Here is a 22,584-nt window from a genome sequence, read left to right on the forward strand (position 1 = left end):
TGAACTGTGCTCCTCTGTCAGCCTCTGCAACCAAGAGTTACCCACAACACCCTTCTCTGTGTAGGTTTAGAAAGGCGTATATGACCACAGAAGAAGTCACATAAGCAGTTCTAGCTGAGAAACCTTCTTGCATGTAGACCCATCACCCTCTCTCTACCATGGTCCATGTTCATATCTCTGCCCTCTTTATCTAATGATGGTTAAATGCCAAAAACAAACAAACAAACAAACAAACAAACAAACAAACAAACAAACAAACAAACAAACAAACAAAACTGCCACTTTCGAGACTGAAGTGTTTCAATAACTACTGGATGGATTGAAATCTGGTACAGACATTCTTGTTTCACCCAGAATTACTCAATACCTTTGGTTCTTTTTGACCAAATGTTGCAAAATTATCTCCTAATTACAAAACAGTAGCATGCTAACTTGTGAAACTGAGACAGTCACATGTTGAACAGACCCTGCTTAACATCAGCATGTCAACATTGCCACTGTGACATTAGCAGCTAGCTCACAGCAGTGCTGCACCTACACACAGCCTCACAAAGCCGCTTGCTAAGCTGACTGCCATTTATGGAGATTTTGATTTTAATTCATTGTCTTTCTGCACATTTTGCAAAGTTCATGCTAAAATCTTTTAGATGTTTTTTTGTATGGAAATTACAGGTTGAATTATTTCAAAAGCACTGTTCCAACTTAGACATCTGACAGATGAGAGGGGCGGGTGGTGGCAAAGGGAGTCATGTTTAGAGCTCTGAAAAAGGGTGGGTCAGCCCTGGCCTTTAGGATGCTGCTGTGGCATCAGCATACTGTGCTGTACATTGAACGATAGCTTTACTGTTTACTGCAAGCAAAAGTCACTCTCTCAGTTAGTCTGGTGGTTGGTCCCAAAAACGACCTCTTGTCCCACACATCACGCTTGCAGCTGTGGCACCCAGCGCTGAAGACCCTTTTGAGCATGATTGTTGCATCATTTGGGGCTTAGCTCAGTTTTTAAAGCACAGATTTCTGCCGCACCACAGAGCCCAGCCTCTAATCCTGAGTGAGGCTACTTAATACCCATCTGCATGCAGCTTGTCACAAAACACTGTGCTTGTTTCACTGCCACTCTGTGGCCATGGTTTTGAGTGACTTTGAAGGCAACACAGTTTGCTTGGCTTCTTCCCTTATTTTCCCGCTGCCTGGTGTCTGAGCGTCTAAGCCCCATAATGAGCATCATCATGTCAGAAAAAATGATGTGATTGAGTAGAGGAATCTAAACTAGCTCCCTGACTGTCAAAAACACATTCATGTCCAGAAGCAGCTAGTTTTTCTACAGCCATATTTCACAGGCCGGAGACATGAACAAAGAAATCCACTTATAAATAGAGACATTACAGGGAGGTTTTTGCAAAGTTGTGTCCAAAGCCACTTTTTAGCTGTTGTAAACAGCTTTAATGCTATTCATCAGACTGAATTTGCCAAACGTCGTTTATTCCGTCATTGTATTTGACAAATGCATGTCCATTCCAATTTAGCTTTAGAAATGTTTAGCCTCAAGAAATGTACAAACTTGAACACTTTTCATAAATTTTAATTTAAATGTGCAGTTTCCACTCCATTCGGTTTTTCTGATTCCATTCGTCATCATTTGCATATAAATATGAGTATAGGAACCTGGTGACTGTCAACCAGCCACAGGGACTGAGTGTCAGGAGCAAACAAAAGAGCCTCACACACAGACAGAAATCATCCAAAAGAATAATCCATAAGGAACACAAACATGGAACAAACAAGGATGCTTGTGTATTTGTGTGGATCCTACAGGGGATTAAGAGAAGAAGAACGTAGGATTTGAGGTTTGTGTTCATGTGAGACAAAAAAAAAAAAAATAGAAAGAAAAGAGAATCGTGACATTTTTAATGATCATTATTAATGTTTTATTATTAATATTTTATCTTTAGTTTACCTTTTTCAAATTATCTGACAATAGGGATGTCTTGAATTGCTAATTTATATGTATCCCTAAATGTTAGCCATGGCTATTATAGTCTACTACAATAGCCATATGAAAACAATATGCAAATCAAACTGGCTTAACACAATCCTGCTTATTTTCAGATAAAATATTTTTGTAAACACACTCATGCTTGGGTGAAGAGGCTGTATTCATGGTCACTTCTAGATTATTTTGACAGAGATTCATTAATGTGATCAAGATTTTATTCCTGTATCTTTGTCTTTGTGGTATAAAGCACTTTTTAATGATGGTTTTGAGAAGTGCCTTCCAAAGACACATTATTATTATTATTATTATTATTATTATTATTATTATTATTATTATTATTATTATTATTATTATTATTATTATCATTATGGTGATGTTGTTATTGTTGTTTTTATACCAGTCCACTGCTGGTAGCGCTTGTTCTCCTGGGTAAAAAACAGGTTGCCTTTTAAGCCCTCTTCTGTTTGCCAGACTGTCCACCAGTCTGTAGGCCATGAACCCATAATCTCATAAGTTCAAACATCTCTTTTTGTACAATATTTTGCTTTATTATTGTGACGTTTTTCTTTTTTGCAGAATGTTTACAGGTCAGTTTGATGATTTGTCATGGGAGCTATTGTCAGTTTGAAAATGGCCTTTAGATTGTCAGTGTGTATTATCGAAATTTTCAGAGACCCACTGTGGGTGTGTGAAGAAGGAGCCAGAGAAGGGGAAAACCTTTCACTCACTTGACAAATGAATAACTTGCTGAGCTCCTGAGTTTACAGCTTGCAGGAGTATTGACAGTTTACTAAATCTTTCCTGCATGAAACTCCACCCATACTGTCTGTGCTATATGAAGTAATCCTGCATTCATGCTGGACCTGTCAAAACATTTTGTTATGGATTATCACATAGGCTTCTTCAGGGACTCACAGATTGAGTGTTTTATAATCCTATAGTGCAAATGTTGTATTGGGGCGACACCCAATGATAAGTTGCATTATTGATTAATCTGTCAATTACTTTTCCATTAATCAGTTCATTGTAGGTCTGTAAAATGTCAGAGAACAGTGAATAATGGCCATCGCACATTCTTGCGGCCCAACATGTTGTTCTCAAAATACTACATTTTCTTGTCCACCTAGCAATCCAAAGCCAAAACTCTTAGCTATGGAGTAGTAGCCAATATTTGCCAATGTTGGCAACAGATGTGATAATATTGCGTCCCTTCTGAAAAGCTGATGTCCATTGATGCTTGGAAATAGGGGAAATATGGTGATGTACCCCAACAAGTAAAGACACTGGCAGAGAGTGGACTTAAAGAGCAACTTGACACCCCAATTTAACTTGAACAAGCAGAGTGGAGACTGACAGAGCAGGGATGACCGGCAGAGAAGATGTAAAGTGACACTATAGGTACTGTGAATCTTTCATACTCCATACTGTCCACACTGCTGACAGTTGACCACTGCATTTATGTTCGACTGATTTTTTTTAGGGTCTAGGTCCAAACTACCCAAAGGTTTATCACTACTTCAGATGGATCTATAATCTGCTTGTAATGCATCACCATGCTCCTCAAGCAAAGTGTTACCGAAACTGTTTCTCAGACTTGAGAAAATGAGCAAGCAGAGCTAATTGGATGGATAGAGCTTAATCAGGACAACAGCGCTATTGAGGACAAGGCTATTCCATGCAAAGCAGACAACAGGATGCTGAGCGGGGAACAGGAAACAAAAGACAGAGCCTGGTGACTGTTGCCAGCACAGCTCGTACAAACAAGGTGATGAGCCGAGCTGGTTGACTGCCTCAGGGTGTGAGCACGGCTCTCTAACTTGAGCATGCGTGCTCAGTGATGACAGAAAACAGGCATGCGAAGCCCAATATGGATGTAAAATAAGTTTTTAAGTGGTCTGCATAAAGCTGAGATAAAGAGCTGAGTCTGTAGATGTGTGAGTGTGCAGAAGGCGGGAGGAGAAAAGGCCTCTTTCCTCTGGAGCCTCGGTGAGAAATGAAACAATATTGTGGCTGGCTTGGCTCCAGGCTCAGCAAGGGGACAGACAGCTCAGGGTGGCTGCGAGTTTATGAAAACAGCAGAGGATGTAGCTGTGATGGTTGGTCTTTAAGTGTTTCTCTTCAAATCTGAAAGGGGGCTTATATCCCTCAGAGCTGGTGTTAACATGCTGCGGCTCTCCTCTTTATTGGCATCTTATCAGGCGCTGTGCTTTCCTGAGCCTGTTTTTATACCAAACCCCACTAATTACACCATTATGTAATGACCCCGTCTTTTGGCCCTGATGAGAAATATAATGCTCAGCATATTAGATGTCAGAGTCCTGATGGAAGCACTGTTTGTCTGTCAGCTGCTTGTTGCTAAAGAAAGATAGCATATTTTTCTAGTTATGTTGTCACTGTTGATAAAAATCACATATTACATTAAGCATGTTTTCTTTTGAGCTAAAGCTGGAAAATATATGTCATGATTAGCAGTTAGTATCTTCTGGAATACTGCTTCCGTTTTGTGTCAAAGCCGAGCAGCGATAAAGGCTGACAGGCTGCATGGAAGGGGATTGCTAAAAGCTGTAATCCACATTTGGTGCACAGAAGCAGTTTAAGATTGGACTGAGCTCTTCTTTCTTCAGATTTAAACTGCATTCGTAATGTAGTGTATACTGTAGTGTATTTTGTGCATGACATGACTGGCCAAGTACTCAGTATGATGTTCATGAAAATCTGAAAAACATGAACTTATGTGTTACTGCTCTGTGAGTATTAGAACCTTTCTGTTGGTGCTCATAAGTAGTTGTGAGTACTTGACAAGCACATTCAACCTGGACTTTGTAACTTTTAAGAAACCAGCAAGAGTAAACTACATTTTGAAAGTGTACACCGGACACATCGGCTCCCTTCATGTCATGAAAGCCACTCCCCTTAAAACACATGGACACACACTGCTGAACTACTGCTGGAGGACCAGTCCATGAAAGCAGAAATGAGAAAAGGGGTTCTTTTCATAAATCCATAAATAAACAACTCTGTTGAATGCCACAATCATATTAACACAAACAACATAGCAGTCACAGACAGACCTTTCAGTTTTTCAGTGTACTGGCTACCTGGCCTGGCAGGTGTGTTACATCTGCCCCGGAACATCATCTGAACTGCAGTAACCTCTCAGAGCTTGTCTCTCGTCTGAGCGTGTCTGCGTGATTGTCTGCAGGTGTGCTGGAGTCACCAGTGCCACCAGCTGCATCTCACCACCATAATCAAGATGTGCATACGCTCAGCTCTGCCATCTCCGCCCTGCCAGATAATGGTCTCATCTCTCAGTTAGTGTTACTATGCTTTTTGTGATTTTCTTCTGTCCTTTTCTCCATTCCCTTGCCCACCTTTTGCTCTTTCTCTGCCATTCATGTGTGACTATCTCGCTGTAGCTTTAGCAATATATCTGTCTAGCCTTGTGTAAGACTCTAGTCATGCACAATGAGTGCACAGCAGAGTGCATGCAGGTAAGCAGGTGTGTTAGTAGGAAGACATCAAATCATTTCATTTGGATGAATGCAATGATTGGATTGATTTGTTACACTCCTGCAGCAGTTGCCAGATTTTTTATTTGTCAGAGCAGTGTAGTTTGCCCGAATTTCATAAGGTGTGTTAAAGCCATATGCAATACAATGTGATGAAGAGATGACACACATTCACCCTGGCTGGCGTGAACTGAAGCAAAAATGTTATTGCATGAGTTGAAAATGTTTCAGCTTGAGTAAATATTTCATGCAGTTCCTCATCAGTGCATAGTTTGCTGGCTAGGTCCAGCTTATGTCTATACAGTCAGTATACTGGCTGCTGGGAGTTAATTATGTTAATAATAAAAGACTATAATCTTTGTTTGGTCTGAGCACACCTTTAGTGTTTGAATGGGGCAATGTCCACTCTAGACTATTCAAAAAGAATGGTAGCACCCAAACTGGTGTTTACTGATGAAATGCTAACTTATGCTAACATAACACAACTCATTTAATACAACCAGATGACAGTTCAGTTATTATTCAGTCTACAAGCATCATTCTGTGATGTTTGAGGCTGTGCCTTGTGGGCTCTGGGACTGGCTTAGAAACAGAATGGCACCATTCTTTTTCAGCATCTGCCATTTGTGTAAATGAGGCCATTATGGAAAAAACTATCAGTGTCTGCCTGCCTTGACACTACATTTTGCATTGCATAAAATTGTAAAGGAATTCTATTGGGTTCCCAACCATTTGCCAAAAAGCAGAATCTTTTAGATCAGCCAGCCAGCTAGCAGTCACCACAAGCTGTGATACAAGCCTGTAAGGACTGTATTTATATAGCACTTTTCAAGTCTTATCAACCACTCAAGGCGCTTTACAATATGAAGCAGCATTCACACACACACACACACACACACACACACACACACACACACACACACACACACACACACACACACACACACACACACACACACACACACACACACACACACACACACACACACACACACACACACACACAGCTTGTCTAAGACTCTTAGACAAGCTGGTAAGAAAAGAAGAAAAACAACATGTCAGCAGACCTTGAGTTAAGTTAGTTTGTCTCTAGATACAGCACATTAAATGACATGAAATTATACTGAATGCAATGTCCTATGTCTACTTGTACTCCTCCTTAATGCTGTTTAAAACAACCATGGAAACCATGTCTGTTACAGTGTTTGTAACTTGCTGCCACTTTTTTACAATACAGCATACATGCAGTACCTGCTGCAGTAGATAGGTCTACGTACACATCACACCAGTGACAGAGGACTAAATGGCTGCTTGTAGCACTATATCCTTCAGAAGTTATCATCACAGCCATACGTCTGTGCGTGTGTGTCCCGAGGAGAAAGTGGCCAGGGTTGGTTAGTCACACTTAGCATGATTAGGAGCAGCTTTCAGACATTCTCCCAGTGTGCCTCTGTGTGGAGATAATAACACCCAGAGGTACAGCCTCAGTTTGGACACCTCTCTGAGCCTGTCAGGTATCTGTATTTGTGGATGTGAGCTCACTGCAAAACATGTCGCTCTCCAGCCTTTAAAGGGCCAGTGCACTGATGTTGTATGTTTTAGCCCATGAACTAGAATCATTTCTATAACTGCATACTGTTTTCCAAAGCATACCATAACTTTATCCTGCCTTCAAAGTGGTACTTATTTTCTGTCATTTCCATAAGCGATAGTGATCAGGCTGCTGACTTAAAACTTGTTTTAAATACAGTACATGAGACATCACAATGAACATTATGTTGCTAGTTGTTAATTAGAGCAAATTTAAGATTTTTGTTGAATCAGAAAAGACATTTCATTCACTAAACAGCTATTCCTGATTTTTTAAACCAACCCTTCAAGTTTACTTCATATCATTTTAACACATCTGTTTGTCTTTAAAGTGGGAGGAGCTATTTCGGGCACCTCTGGTTCTGGAAGTAAACGTCCCACTCATTTTCCCAGAACTTCTCGCTTGGATTGGCATGAAATTCTCATAGTTGAATCATTAGTACAAAAGATGAACAACTGTGTCTGGGACTTTGAGTCAAAGTCGAAGGTAAAAGCTTGAGTACATAAAAACTTTGGACTTTGGGGGAGAAGTTTACTTCAACTTTAAAGGTGCTTATCAGCAAAACGAGATCCAGTCGCCAAGATTAAGCTGTGTTATGTGCACTGTTAATAGTGGGTGGAAGCTAAAGATTGTGCTGTGGAGAAAATGGATTTTTTCTTTTCACTTTCAAATTTTGTGTTAACTATGGAGCAAAAAATGAACTGAAAATCCTTCTTCTCCATAGCAACAGTGGCTGCGACTGGTGGGTTTTGTAGTTTTTATAAACATCCCGTCATGCAGAAATCTGACTTCTCAGACAGAATGCTGAATTAATTAAAACTGCTGGTTGTTGCAGTATCTGGAAAAATCCCGTGTTTTTATGTTAATACTGAGCAGGAGCGTCACCTACACACACTGAGACTCCAAAAGGAATTTCTAACTCTCTCCACATTCACTTTCAGGGTCCTCTCTGCCTGAACTGCAATGACCATCAATCACAAGTCATGACTAGCTAGCAAGCCTGAGGCTAAATAGCCAGCTAGATGGATGGCTACTAACTTTAGCTGACACTAGCCAACATGTTGCAAAGCAAACTATGCCACTATGTGTGTATCACTAATTGCATTTCATGTTCACACATTTGGGATTGATGCTCTAGTACAAACTTCAGAAACATACCGTTAAGATAGCTTAAAGCTTTTCCAGCACTGATGCACAACAGAGTGCTTTCTGCATGTGTTTGGGGGGGGGGGGGGACTTTTTGAGGTATAATCCATGACGTAATTAGAAGAGTATATATTTATATCATAATATAAAATGATCAGATCTCCATTTTCTAAAAAAAAAAGAAAGAAAAAAAAACAGGAAGGAGGGTTGATTCTAGGGCAACTGGTCGACTGTCAGTTGTTGGACTGACTGCTCAGTGACTGTCATTTATCCTTGGCCTCAGGTGACTTTAACGACTCTAACTGCTGTTACAACAGCCAGGACAGCTAACCAACCAGGTGGTATCAATGACCTTGCTCACAACCCCACAGAGGTTAAATACCAGGAACTCCCCACCAGTCAGAGCTGAAGTCACTTCTTGGATGAGAGACAAAGTGTCTTCAACTGTCCCACTTTGCAACACTATAACCCTGATGATGTCATCAGATGGCGTGGGTTTGCAATGTTGACAGAAAGCCTGCGGGGGTCAAGTTTGAAAGTATTTTGGGAAATGTGGGCTCCAGTCAGGGTATCACTGCATCTTCACATTCAATTGTTACTATTCTTTTCATAATCTGCCACTCATGAGATTATGGATTATTACTTCAAGGAAATGCAATATTAAATTCACTCCCTGTAAAAGTATTTCCTCTTGTTATAGTAATTTCATGAAGGAGTCTCTTCTTCCCTGCGTGAATCTCTGACTGCTGTACCAACCTGGTTTACCTTTTGTTTCCGTAGACGGATTTTTCCAAACAAAGAGTTACAGTACAAGATAATGAGTATGTACGACATCCCTGATATTTTCTGCAGTGCAGGCATGTGTGTGTGAACTGTTTCATGTGTGCATATCTATGTGCTTGTGCCTGTGTGTGACCATGGGTGCATGTGCATTAATGAATAGAGTTGTACTGTAGTGTCTTCATAAGACCTGATACACAGAGTGGGTCCCAAGACTCCCAGCTGGAGCAGCTCCATGCTCAACATGAAACAGCAGCTCCCCCGCATGTCTACCCTACTGCAGAGAGTCCCTTCATGTAGCATAATGAATAATGCACATGGAGGAAGGAAAAAAACCCTCACTGCTCCTGTATGTATAATGAAGGTAATGTGTTTGTGCAGTTTGTCTGATTAGGTGAGAGCCTGTCATGTATCTTGTCCCTTAAGGGTGCAGGGGCTGCTCACTTTGATTTCCCTGCACCTGAAAATGATGCAGAAATGATTTTGCAATTGATCCCAGAGTGACTGATGTACAATCAATTGTTGTCATGTCGTTGTTGAGCCCCTCCAGCCTCTGATGGATGACACTGTCGATACCTGTAGTGCCATTCAGGTCTATTGACCTTTCTCTGAGGCATGTTAGCGCCACTTGGCCCGGTCATTATGGCTGTGATCCAGATGCCAGGGGTCGGCATCGAGGGAACCTCTATCTATCACAGGGAGCTGAGAGCTGCTACACTGTGTGGGAAGAGAGATACAAGAGGGTGGATAAACACAGAATGTACTGTACGGATGCTGACATGCAGTAGAGAATGTTTGAACGTTGATACATATTTCATGGTTCAAAAATTGGTACCTGGCCTAAAGAAAGACACATAACTATCTTCCTGGAGCATTGGGTGGATGTCTTCCATTTATAAAAGAAGAAATACCCCAAAGCAACCGGACAGAAGCCTGCACAGAGCCTGAGGAAATGGTTGCCAGCTCAGCATTTGCTGATTAGCAGCCTGTGGTTTGTGTCCATAGCTTGGTCTGTTTTGTCATCCAGCTCCAAACCAACTGGGAAAACCTCTGACAAAAGACCTCTTGGCTCTTAACCAGTACATTCTAAACAGCCATTGTCCATTTCACTTCAGTATTACATGGCTTTTAAAGAAGTAATTGAACATTTTTGGGAAATTGACTCAATTACCTTCTTACAGGAGTAATAATGCAGGGTCAGTTTCAAAGTTCAAAAAGATACCTACCAAACCTCTGACTGTGTAACATGGTTTATATTGTTTTCTTTAATCCATTCCACACCAGTTTATCAAACCTGGTAAACTCACTGTAAAGGAGCAGCTACTGGCTGTTAATTCCCCAGGAAGTATTCAGTTCATGGAACTACCTCTAAAATCATTAATTGTTGTTTTTAATATTCTGTTTCTAAATGCTTACATTAAATCTAGCTATTTTGTGACCAATTTTAATCATAGCATTTTATTTTGATTAGCTGCTGAAGATGCAGCATGTGTTGTTCAGTCAGACTCCTTCTTCATGCCTGTAGCAAAAACAGAAGTTGGACCTGGACCTGCAGTGTGGACCTGAGTACTGGTTTGGGTCAGGCCATTTTTAGGTGTTGCATTTGACAATCTGCAAGACCTTTGCCATAGTATTTCATTTGGGTGAAATCAGCATTGGGTTCATGGGACTCACACACAGTGTGTAAATTCATGCATATCAACACAAAACATGCACTGGTTTAAATACCCCTATTGAAAAAATTGCACGATGACCTGCGATTAACCTCTGAAAATAGTTTTTCAGCAATTATGTATTTGCATGCAAAGTTGGGAGGGGAAAAAAGTTGTTGAAAATCAATTTTATAATGAAAATTGAAATCAAATGGAATCAAAACTGCTTGAAGCACTCAAACAAAAACAAAAAAGAATAAAATTCAAGACTTGTACATGAATACTATTCCTTCTACACAATCATACCAAAAATATGATATCCCTAACCACTCACAGATGACTAACGTTGAATGAATGGTTAACATTGTGCAGTATAATCTGCACAATGAGGGTACAGTATTAAGGTAGCAGCAATGTCATGTACAATGAAGTATACAACTGTACAAGTATGTATCAGTGACTACACTAGAGATTAATATTTTGTATGTTTGGATTTTTATTCATATTCATTCCCTTTTGTATGTTGTCAGATTGAAATGTCTCATTGAAATTCATTCAGTTAAAATACTTTGCATGGAAAACATGTTATCAGTTAAACTTCACCATGCCATCACATTGATCATATCACATTGAACATAACTGGAACATTAGTTTTTAGCAGATGCTGCAACACAGACAGTTCAAGCAAAGCTGAGGCTGGAAATAAAAAAAAGAAAAAGAAAACCCACAAAACACAAATTAGTGAGTACATCTCATTATGTGTACCGCAGTAGTACATATGAGTGGCTCCACAAAATTGTCATGTCTATATGAACTAGTTTGTTGTTTTTAATGTCTTCTATTTTTATTCAGCCGGTGCTCTGTAGCTGTGCTCTTATCAGGTTTCTATCTGCGACGGTAGTGGGAGCTACATTTCTAAATTAAGCCTCATGAATTATTCTTGCACTGCATTGCCTCTTGTTTCTCACTATAATAAAGGCAGGAAGTTTTCTTACAGGAGATTGTTTAGAAGTGGTAAGACCAAAGATGCATCTGCAGATCACACTGCTGTGTGAATAACACCAGACTGTAGAAAGTTTTGTTGCAGTATAAACATCTCACACAACATTCCCAGAAGAATCTAGTTTCCTCCTTCCACCTCCATTATCTTTATTTAAAATCCTTAAAGTAACACTGTTTATCCATCCACATGTATTGTTATGAAGTTATAGTGTGTTCTTTAAAAGACCAGTTTGACTTTGTTGCATATAGTGGTGAGGTTGTGTCACCTCTCCCTATCCAAGCATGTGGGAGAAAATGTGGTGGCTGCAAAACTTGCAAAAAAAACGCGAAGGTCTGTCTCTAGTAGAAGTAGACCTGCTTCCTCTGTAGATAGAAAGAGCTCATTCTTTTCAGAATTCAAATGTGGAGCCCACAATCTGGACAATTACTATTAGCAGGACTTTAATAATTCTGCTATCTGCTGGTCAGTTGGATAATTTAGTTATTTAAATAATTCATTCTAATGAAACAATCATACTCTTAAAAACAGATAAACAAGCCATTAACAGGTGACCTGTGTCTGAGTGGTTCATCTCTGCAAAAAGACTAATTTTGAACTAATTCATTACAATGGAAAAGAGTGTTTTTGGATTCGAGAGGTTGTTTACTTGTTGAGGGCTGCAAAGTACTGCACTCAAAGTACATAAGATGCACAATACAATCTTTGCTGGGAGTGCTTGTCCTTCCTGGCCTCAATTGATGTTTTTATCCAGAAAACTCAAAGGCTGAAGCGCTCTGTGGATCTGTCTATTTATTTGCCCCTTAAGTCTGATTGCATGTTTGGTCCAGTTTGGTGACTTCCTTCCTCATTCTCTGCAGTATCACCTGCTGACGCCAGTGTCTCCACTGGAGATGACCAAATGAAATGTATCAGTACATTTTGAAATTAAATGTTACATGTTTTGTCTTTAAAGTAACTTGCCAGCGGCTCCTTCACATCTCCAAAAATGTTGCTGCAAATTTCCATAAAGGTGTTGTTTGGATAAACTGACCACATTACCACATAAAGTGACATATTTAGAGCCTCTGACGTTGTGCAGTCTGAAGAGACGTAATGCATTGTGGGGCAGCTGAGTATATTCACTAAGCTCATGCAGCATACTGCATACACATACTCTGGTCTTTGCTTTTGTTGTTTTTGTTGTGTGGTGTCTCTCATTGTGCATTTGTAAGAGACGTCTAGGGCCGTGACATCAGTATTTGATGACCTGGGAACGAGAATGGTCTGATTATTCCTGAAATACCTCATTTAACTTTTGTTTCAGTCTGACACAATCCTAATGAAGCAATACTAAGTCTTCCATGATCCCACGATTCAAACTTTGTCATGGTACCTCTATACAGTGGAAGGTGGTAATGTGAGGTGTAAATAGCTCTATTATAATGACTGGTCCTTTCTTCCACACTGACTGTACTGAACAGCTTTTTCTGAAAGCAGAAGTTTCAAGATTGAGAGTAGAACTTGCCCTGTGTGTGCTTTCACTGTCCCTCTTGATTAAACTGTTAGAGTAATTTGTGTGTGACGGTAGCAGACTGTTGGAGCCAAACAAGGAGCAGCTCTCATCCCATTGGAAGCTGCAGCATTTCTTATCTCCCACTCCTGCAACCTGTTATTGAGGCACCACACAACCCCTCAACCCTTACACACAGGAAGCAGCGAGAATAATATTCATATTACAGATTAAAGTTTCACTGTAAGGGTACATGTCGCGACAAGACAAAACTAACTAACTAACTAACTAACTAAGAAAAAGTCCTTCAGTGTGTGCAGGGCAGCATTGTATGTCTTTCAGGGAGAAGATGGCAATGGAGAGTGTAGTTTTACTGGGCAGTGTCCAGGCATTCATGTATGTAATTGTGTGAACACGGCATTCCTGATTAAAATACCTGAATAAATAAAGCTAAAAACAACACGTCACACTCAAGCAAATGTACGGTAATAATGACTCATTTACACTCCACAAATGTATTTGCATTGTTGATGAAAGTGTTTCTGAAAACCAAGATATGATAGAAATAATGTTTACACTTGTGGATGATGCTCCAACTGCAGGTGTTAATATTTATACAGTATCTGCACTGATAACATTCTCATTCACTATGATGATGAAGTGGCATATCCAGTAGTGATATTTGTTTTTTGTACAGCAATGTTTTTTTCCACAGTGATGATGTTTCCTCCATCACTGATGGTTCTATTTGTCCTGATGATTTTCCACTCATGGAGACAGACCTGACAAAACATTTGTACAAGTGTCAATGATGATTTTGGATGCAACAATCCAATTTCTAACCACTAGAAAACACCTTTGGAAACATTGTATAGACTTCATGTTCACCTGTGAGCTTTAAGAGTGGGCCAGCGGATCCCATTCAATTCAAGTCATAGTCCATACTATGAACAGGACACCCAGACACAGATCTTATTTGAATACCATATCCCCATCCTTCTCTCTGCTCTCACCTCTCTTTAGTCTCTACCCTCCTCAGTGGCATACAGCACACCAGCAGGACACTATCTGGTGGTTGTTAATTACAAAGTGTGGTTACAGATCACTTTAATGGGCCTCTGACTGCAGATTAGAGGGTTATGAACACCATTATAACATCGCAGTTTAAAACCCTGTTAAACAGAATTCAGCAGTGAGGACTGATCACACCTCAGCTCCACCCTGCTAATTTTCATTGGCACCCTGAGTCAGACAGCAGCTACCTTGGCATGAGGAGAATTTTGGTGAACAAGGGTAAATTTTCTGCTGGGAATATCCCGGGAAGCCCTTGAAACCTGGGAATTATCCGTTCCAGCTACTGAACCACATTCATAGTGTACAGAGTTCAAGTTTTTTTTCCTTCCCTGTCAACAAGCAGTCTGTCTTTGCAGCAAGGTCAAGTACTTGTCCCACTTATATATTAACACCCTTGTACATCTGTATGAGCAGCGTGACAAAACGTATTGCTGTATTTGATGACCTGGGAAAGAGACTGGGTTTCAGTATTTTTACAATGATCTAGTTGCCATCCAAGATTTTTCAGAATCATCCAGTAACTGCATTCTGTTTGGCTTTAGCTTTTGTTTTTAGTCTACAGCCATGCTAGACACAGCCTTTTGAGCTAAATGCAAACATGCTCACATTGACAATGCTGACATGCTGATGTGTAGCAGATTTAATGTATACCATGGCAGCCAGCATACTAACATATAGTATCCAGGATAACACATATTTAGCACTGCAGTACAGTACAGCTGAGGCTGATGGAAACATGCTTTGTTTCACATGTATTTGTTCATAAATCCAAATAATGGACAAAGGACTTCTGCAGTTATAAAGCTGTATTTGTATACTTTATTGTCCTGTATATCTTGTGGGAACATGATTGTCTGTACCAACTTTCATGGAAATGCATGTCGTGGTTTTCAAGATATTTCTGTCTGAAACGAACATGTTATGTAATGGCAGCACAACATCAAAAGTCATAGGATCACAAAAGGCATTAGGCCTCAACCTCTGTGGACTAGGAATGTCTGTACAATAGGTTTTTGATTTGACTGATATTTAAGGCAGGACCAACCAACCGCTCTGCCACTCAACTGCAACACTGCCATCCCTAAAGCCCTACAACCAGCAGGGCTAATATCTGCTCAATATTGACTTTTAATATTGATGTTTGGCTCAGGGATGTATAATATACCCAAATTGGGTAGTGAGAGCAGTAAGACAATTGAACGATGATGATATAAATAAGTTATTTACAAAGCGCCCCCCCCCCCCATGTTTAGTTATCCATTTGTCCATATGTATAGACTCAAGTACAGTGAACAGGCAGATTTCAAACAATGTGGAATGGGCATATGCAAGGAATTCCCTGCATCTAACTCAGTGTGGAAAAATAGAAAAAGATCAGCAGACAAATACAAATTGACAGTGCTACACTTTGTTATACCATGCTAATTACCCATTTCTCATTAGACTGTTTAATTAATCGTCTCCTGCTGGAAGAGCTACAGAGATGTAACAAACTCATAATCAATGTGTGTCTCTGTTGCAGGGTTAGCGAAACAAACCTCTAAGTCAGCCTGGGTGACACTAAACTACACCACCATGCATCTCTGGAGTGCTGAGGTGGTACCACACCTGCTCCAGACACACTAACTGCAGGCAGGGTTCACCCGATGGCCTCCCAGCTTCACCAAGCCTCAGTTTGCTCAGCGCTCAGTGCACCCTTGGTCCACCGCTGTGATGAAGACTGCCAGCCGTGCCCAGCCTCGCAGCAGTCCTCCACTGGTCCAGATGAGGCGCTACACACCAGGGGTGTATCCTTTCCTGTTCCCATCGATCATCAGCTCCCTGCCGCAGCTGCCACCACCGTCACCGCAGAGGCTACAGATCCAGCAGCCTTCCAGCAGTGGCAGCACACCCTCCCCTGTTGGTGAGTACCTCTGCTGCACCTACACTGATACTGGCTGTATGTGCCTGACCCATTCCAATGTCCGCTATCACTCCATGATTGATAAACCTTATCCAAGTAGTAATGGTGGCCTATACTTGAAAAAAGTGGTGTCAGTGTGTTTGTCCTACAAATTGAGGCACCAGATCAGCAAAGCTGAGGAATTACAGTGTCTCCATTGGACGTTTCCACACCTCAGCATTGCTGTTCAGTGTGAGTACTTAGTGCTAACTTTCATGCTGGAGACGAGTTTCTGTACGGTCACAGCCCTGTGATTTATGTATTAATGGTGTAATCATTCACACAATCATTCCTGAACCATAATCATTTTGCAGTATCCAAACATTATAGAAAGCAAATATCTTAAAAACGTTGCTGTGGGACATAATGCTTGCAGCAGGTGTGGTTTTGATGATTTGGAGACCCCAGGCAAAGGCCAATGTGAGGCCTTTCCCGTTTTACCTTAACACAATCATAGTATTTGGAGGCAGCTCTTTTCAGGTAACAAAGCGACAGAACTAATGGACAGACCCAAATGAGAAATCTAACTTTTCCAACTGAAGCGCTTCAAATGATCACCAGTCATAAATAATCAATCAACTTGAAGAACAGATCAATGATTGATGAGTATGCCATCTGATTTTTCACCCTTGGCTGATCTGCAGATGTTGCCGGTTTTATTTGACTGTTTCTGTGTACAGTGGTGTAGTCTAGTTTATTGTAGTGGGTATGCATACTGTAATTTTATCTTCACATTGTTATGTATATGTATTAAATTTCAATCCAGCAACAGAATAAAACATCAACACAGAGGTGTATAAACAATGCAAACACACGTTAAAGCAAAGAGTGGTGCACAGTGTTTACACACTCCATAGTACACACAAACGCTATGTTGCTGGGTCTGGTACCTGTCTCAGTGTCAGTTGTCTTAGAGCCTTGTGCACTGTGCAGTCAGCAGTTCTGCTCTTGGTTCAACTTCTTTGCTTGACCATTCTCAGTTCAGAATGAAACCAGTCCACTTAGCCTCTGGGTACCAATATAACCAGTCCACTTCTCTGTCCCTCTGCCCTCCTCAGAGTTTTCAGACATTTTGTAACTGAAATAGTCTCTGCAGTCCAAAAACTGCAGAAAGACCTCAGCAGTGTAGCAAACATAGACGTCCCTGCTGGAGGATCTGTCTTGAGCATTTTAACATTTAGCCATTCCCAGCACTGTGTGTGTTGGGTAAGACAGCTAATGTTAGCTAGCTTAGTTTCCTCGACCAAAATTACACCTGTTGTAACATCAGTTACTTGTTGCTCCTCTGTCGTGGAGTATCTGTCTGTTTTATTTAAAAAAAAGAAGAAGAAAAGTCAGTTTAGGCAATCTCTTCTTAAACTGGGCATCTTCCTTCTTCCTCTTTTTCTCTTCAAATGCACTTTGAAAACACTTCCTATTGGAAACGACTGTCTCTGATGGTGCCTTTAATTGCTACGTCATCTGATTTGGTGGAAAACATGCAAGCGTCCTCTGCCATGACTTTGCAAATGCTTGTGCACCTGGAAAACTCTGCAGGTATGTCATTGTGGCTGGTGCACTGACTCAGTGCTCGATCCTTGAAGTTTGAAACACTGTGCTCTACAGCCACACCAACTCCTTCTCCTTCTTGGTGAGTTGGTTGAGTTGCATTGTGGGTAACACAGGCTCCCGGTTTTGACAAGGAAGAAAACTGTGTGGAATAAGGATATATCTCTGCTGCATTGATTTTAAACTGTCAATCTCGAGTCCAGCTATGTTATAGGAGTGGAGTGCTCTTTTAAAGGTGCACCAATTTTACATATCAAGATCAGTCTTTCTGACATGTTTCATATCTGCTGCTTCAATTTTGACTGTTTTTCAACATTCAAGTTTTTATTCTGTCTCCTGTGAGTTCCCTAATTTAATGGAAGTGTAATACTAAATTGCCAGTGTAAATCAGCATGTACAGTACTAGTATCAGAAAGAAAAAACAGATCCATCTCCACAACACTCTTGAAGTGTGAGGTGTTCAGACAGACAGAGAAGGATGATAATGATCTCAATCAATAGTAAGAAATCCAGAAAACTTCATGGCTCCTTGATTATTTCCTCATTGTAAGTGGCCCCCTGTTGTCTCACACCACTGTAGCAATGCTTTTGACACGCCCTGGTTTATGTTGCCAAATCCTGAGCCCTATTGTTTTCAACTTTCAACTCCACATATTTACTCACTCTCGTTCCTTTCCTCCCTCTAGCCTCCCTCCATCACCTTATAATCTGCTCTGACATGAAAACCAGCAGACAGGTTCACCCAGGGGGGATTCCTCTCCCAGTGAAGGGGTTCCTGTGTGCAGCTCTGTGTGCTGCTGAACTCAGAGAGTCCAGAAAGTTTACAGTATAACGTGATATTTTAGCCTTTTTTTGTATAGAGAGAACCAGGCCTTTATTTGAAACAGTCTTAAATTAGAGACAGGAAGGTCCTCACATTTCAAGTCTTCATATTTTAGTAAGAAGCCTCTCTGTTTTCTGATCTGCTCTTATTTTAATTACATGTCTTGATAAATTCATAACATGTACAACTTCTCTTTTCTACTTATGGCATTCATTTTAGTTGATTTATTTTTTCTTATCTGTTTGATTTATTGTTAGTAAAACTCATTAACTCATACACAGTTTCACATCAAAGGCAAACTAACAGTTTTTCAGGTTTTAATCAAGTACAATCAAGTACTTCAACTACTTTCTATCACAGGCTGCAGGCTGCATGTGCACTGGTGTGGCATCTAAACACATTCCTGAGCTTCAAGCAATTTATGTTCTCATAAACAACACATCTCACTTCAATCAAAGAGACAGATGATTGTGTCTTCATATTGCAAGTATACCTAGAGCAGATCCATATAAAATTTCTTTTGTGTTTTAAAATACAGTCAGTTCATCCATTTGAAAGTAAGATGAAGAGAATGTCAATACATTAATATGAACTCACCTTTCTGACTAGTGCAGGACAGAGTGTAGACATGAAATATGCAGAACTATTCATCTAAAAAATAAAAACAATAACAAAAAGTAGATAAAAAGAGTACAGATGCTGTCTTCTCCTTGATCATCCTTTGGCATGTGAAATAGACAAAGGCAGAGACTGTATTTTTCTCAACATTAGAGACAAAAGAATAAATGTGAGGCTGTCTGATACAGATTTGCCTGACTGCGTCTGAACTTTGGACATCAAGAAAAAAACAGATGAAACAAACAATAAGGTAATGAGCGCCGCTGTTGAGTGTGATTTGAGGATTCACACAAATGATCCAGGCCGCGGTAGCGTCCCAAGGGACAAACTCAAACACTCGCTGTTGCTGGGTCAGCGGTCCGGTTTGCCCTGCTTGCTGCATTCTACCTCCACTGGGGGATTTACAAAGGAAGCTGTGTTCTACTGCAAACATCACATACCTCCTGGGGACGTCAGTGGCCCAGTCAACATCACTGAGGGATGCGTGGTTGTGTGTGTGGGGACCTGTATTACTCATATTGTGTGGACATAAATTTGTTTACTGTCACACTGTGGGTTATGGTTTGGGAAAGTCTCCTGGAAATCAATGTAAGTCTGTATAATATCCCCAGAAGTGATGGAAACATGACCCGGTGTGTGTGTGTGTGTGTGTGTGTGTGTGTGTGTGTGTGTGTGTGTGTGTGTGTGTGTGTTTGCATGACAGAGATAAATAGAAGACATAAAGACAAAGGAAACATGATGATCAAGTGAACATAAATTAATACATTAATTCACAGGAATTTTACATTCATTGCATCTATTTCCATAATACGCAGCAAGATTTCTACTCATTTGATTATTTGAAGGCTGATGCCTGTTTTGTTTGTACTTTGGACTGAAAATGCATCTCTGAACAGTATTGGTTTAGAACATTCTCTTTCGTAACACTGGAAAAATAATCAGCGTTAATCTCTTACATCCTAAATGTCTCTTTTTGGACCTTACCAGTAGTTTTGCATGTTTTAGTCAGTTTACTACAAAACACATGTCCTTGCATAACATCACAGCTAACTCTTACTGAAACCATGCTGCTGTGTTTTCCATATTTGAGTTAATTTTTCTGTATTCCAGGCAGCCATTTGTTTCCTTTAATTCCATCATTATGATGCAAAGTATTGCAGATTTTTTAACTCCATCTGTTCTTGTTTCAGTACTGTGATGGATCAAACAACTCAAGCCAGTGTCGAGAGTCTCCATACTTACTTACATGTAAATTAATTTAAGGCATTTAAAAATGAGCAGCAAACATGCAAAGTATACATTATTTATAGTTGCACATTTAGGTTCAGAATTGCACACTGTTATATCACACGAAGCGGCGTTAAACTTTCACAAAAATGTTTTCCATAGTCCAATATCCCATTAACACTGTATCCACTTTGTTTCTGAAATCATTATCTCACTTAAACCCATGCAAGTGAAATATTTTAACCCATGAGGCCATTTTCAGCAAATGGCCCATTAATCCTCAGTGCATACTTACTGTGCATTAATATGTGTCTGTATTATTGTTGACACATTTGCTGATCATACCAACATTATTTTGACCTGTCAAAATTTTAGGTTGTCCTTTTCTAAACACATTTCTGTGTAGCTGATGTTAGCCCCACAGTTCCAGTCTTGACTGGGTTTTAAAGGCATTCAAATGTTGTTCATTCACCATGCTTCAAATCGATTAGCATGACTGATGTATGGCGCTAAAGTGTTCAAATCTGTTCTGAAAGCTGGTACAAAAAGCCTGCCATGTAATATATCCTCACTGCTGCATCCACTGCCTCCCTGATTTCACTCCAAGAACTCCTGTTTCCTGTGCATGCATTTACAGTCTTGGCTAAATGAATCATACCAATGGGAATACGTGTGCACACTTTTGGACACTCATAGTGTTCCACTCAGTTGCACAAACAACAAATGACAAGGCAGTTGTGTGAAGATTGAAAGTTAAAATAAAAGTGAAAATTTGATCTCAAATCATGCCTACTTACCACACACACGCTTGTTGTTGGGTTGTAAGTTACAAAAAAACGAACAACAACAACAACAACAAAAAAGACTAGTTGGAAACAAAATCTAACCCTAACCCAGTACAGGCATCATTAGCATACGCACAAACATGTCAGTGAGCTGGTTAATAGACCCTGTCATTCACACACTTCCATCCTCTTCCCATCTGTCGGATCACCTCCCCACAGTCTCCTCCCGTCTGGCCTTGAGGGGGAAGGGGGAGGGGATACGTGTACTTCCAACCTGTCAGTGTCCTACCTGCTCACAACTACAAAAGATTATCAAAGCCTTCATCTGACGAGATTGTCGACACACTCCTCATCTTATACAGAGATGCTTACGGAAACATTCCTGCCCTATCTCCCAGGAAATGATCCTTTCTGTCTCCTCCTGAAATCCACACAGCAGCATCAACCTGAGCAGAGAGAGCATCGTGTCACCTGCTCTAAACAGACTTGTATTTGAGTCTGCATAAATGCTTTTGCGGTAAAGCTACATCATAGAAAGATGGTGTGTCTTAATGTATGTGTGGTTGTAAGGTTGAGTTCATCCAAATTAAAATGAAAAAAAAAAAAATACTTACCTTCAGTGGCATCTGGTTTTACACAGTTGTAAACAGCATCCCAGTTACTCTGAATGCAAACTGTCCACAGTGAGGTCTGGGTTTTATCCAAACCACTTAAATTGTTAAGTTTAAAAATGCACTCTTTCAATGCTGTGAGCATAAATGAGCATAAATAACATGAGAAAGTTCTGATAAACAGTATGAGAATGGAACAAAAGAAAGGAGCCATATCAGCGTGTGCAGCAGAAAAGAAACTGCTGGTGCGTTACTTCACCCGTCTGTCTGTTCACCCGTCTGTCTGTTCACCCGTCTGTCTGTTCAGCTGTCTGTCTGTTCAGCTGTCTGTCTGTTCACCCGTCTGTCTGTTCACCCGTCTGTCTGTTCAGCTGTCTGTCTGTTCAGCTGTCTGTCTGTTCACCTGTCTGTCTGTTCACCTGTCTGTCTGTTCACCCGTCTGTCTGTTCAGCTGTCTGTCTGTTCACCGTCTGTCTGTTCAGCTGTCTGTCTGTTCACCCGTCTGTCTACTTCACCCGTCTGTCTGTTCACCAGTCTGTCTGTTCACCTGTCTGTCTGTTCCGCTGTGTGTCTGTCTGTCTGCAGCTACAGGATGGCAGCGCTCCAGAGAGCTCCATGTCCAGAGAGGAGACACTCTGCCCTCAGCTGACAGTGTAGAAAACATACATGTAGAGTGTGTATGTTCACAGGCTCACAGGAGTTTACTTTTACACAAATACTTCTACTTGAGTAAAATTTCTTCAATGTAACAGTACATTTACTTGAGATTAATATGCCAGGACTCTTTCAACCT

At 40.5% G+C, this 22,584-nt stretch overlaps 1 protein-coding gene across 1 annotated transcript in view; it reads left to right on the forward strand.

The window, feature by feature from the left end:
- Positions 1–22,584, forward strand: part of LOC139345849 (retinoic acid receptor beta-like) — a 170,297-nt gene that overhangs the window by 47,811 nt on the left and 99,902 nt on the right. The window contains exon 2 of the mRNA XM_070984709.1: positions 15,760–16,140. Coding sequence (XP_070840810.1) covers positions 15,951–16,140 — 190 coding nt within the window. The 5' untranslated portion in view covers positions 15,760–15,950. The remainder of the gene's footprint in view (positions 1–15,759; positions 16,141–22,584) is intronic.

This window comes from Chaetodon trifascialis, chromosome 17, assembly GCF_039877785.1.
Source record: "Chaetodon trifascialis isolate fChaTrf1 chromosome 17, fChaTrf1.hap1, whole genome shotgun sequence".
Lineage (NCBI taxonomy): Eukaryota > Metazoa > Chordata > Actinopteri > Chaetodontiformes > Chaetodontidae > Chaetodon > Chaetodon trifascialis.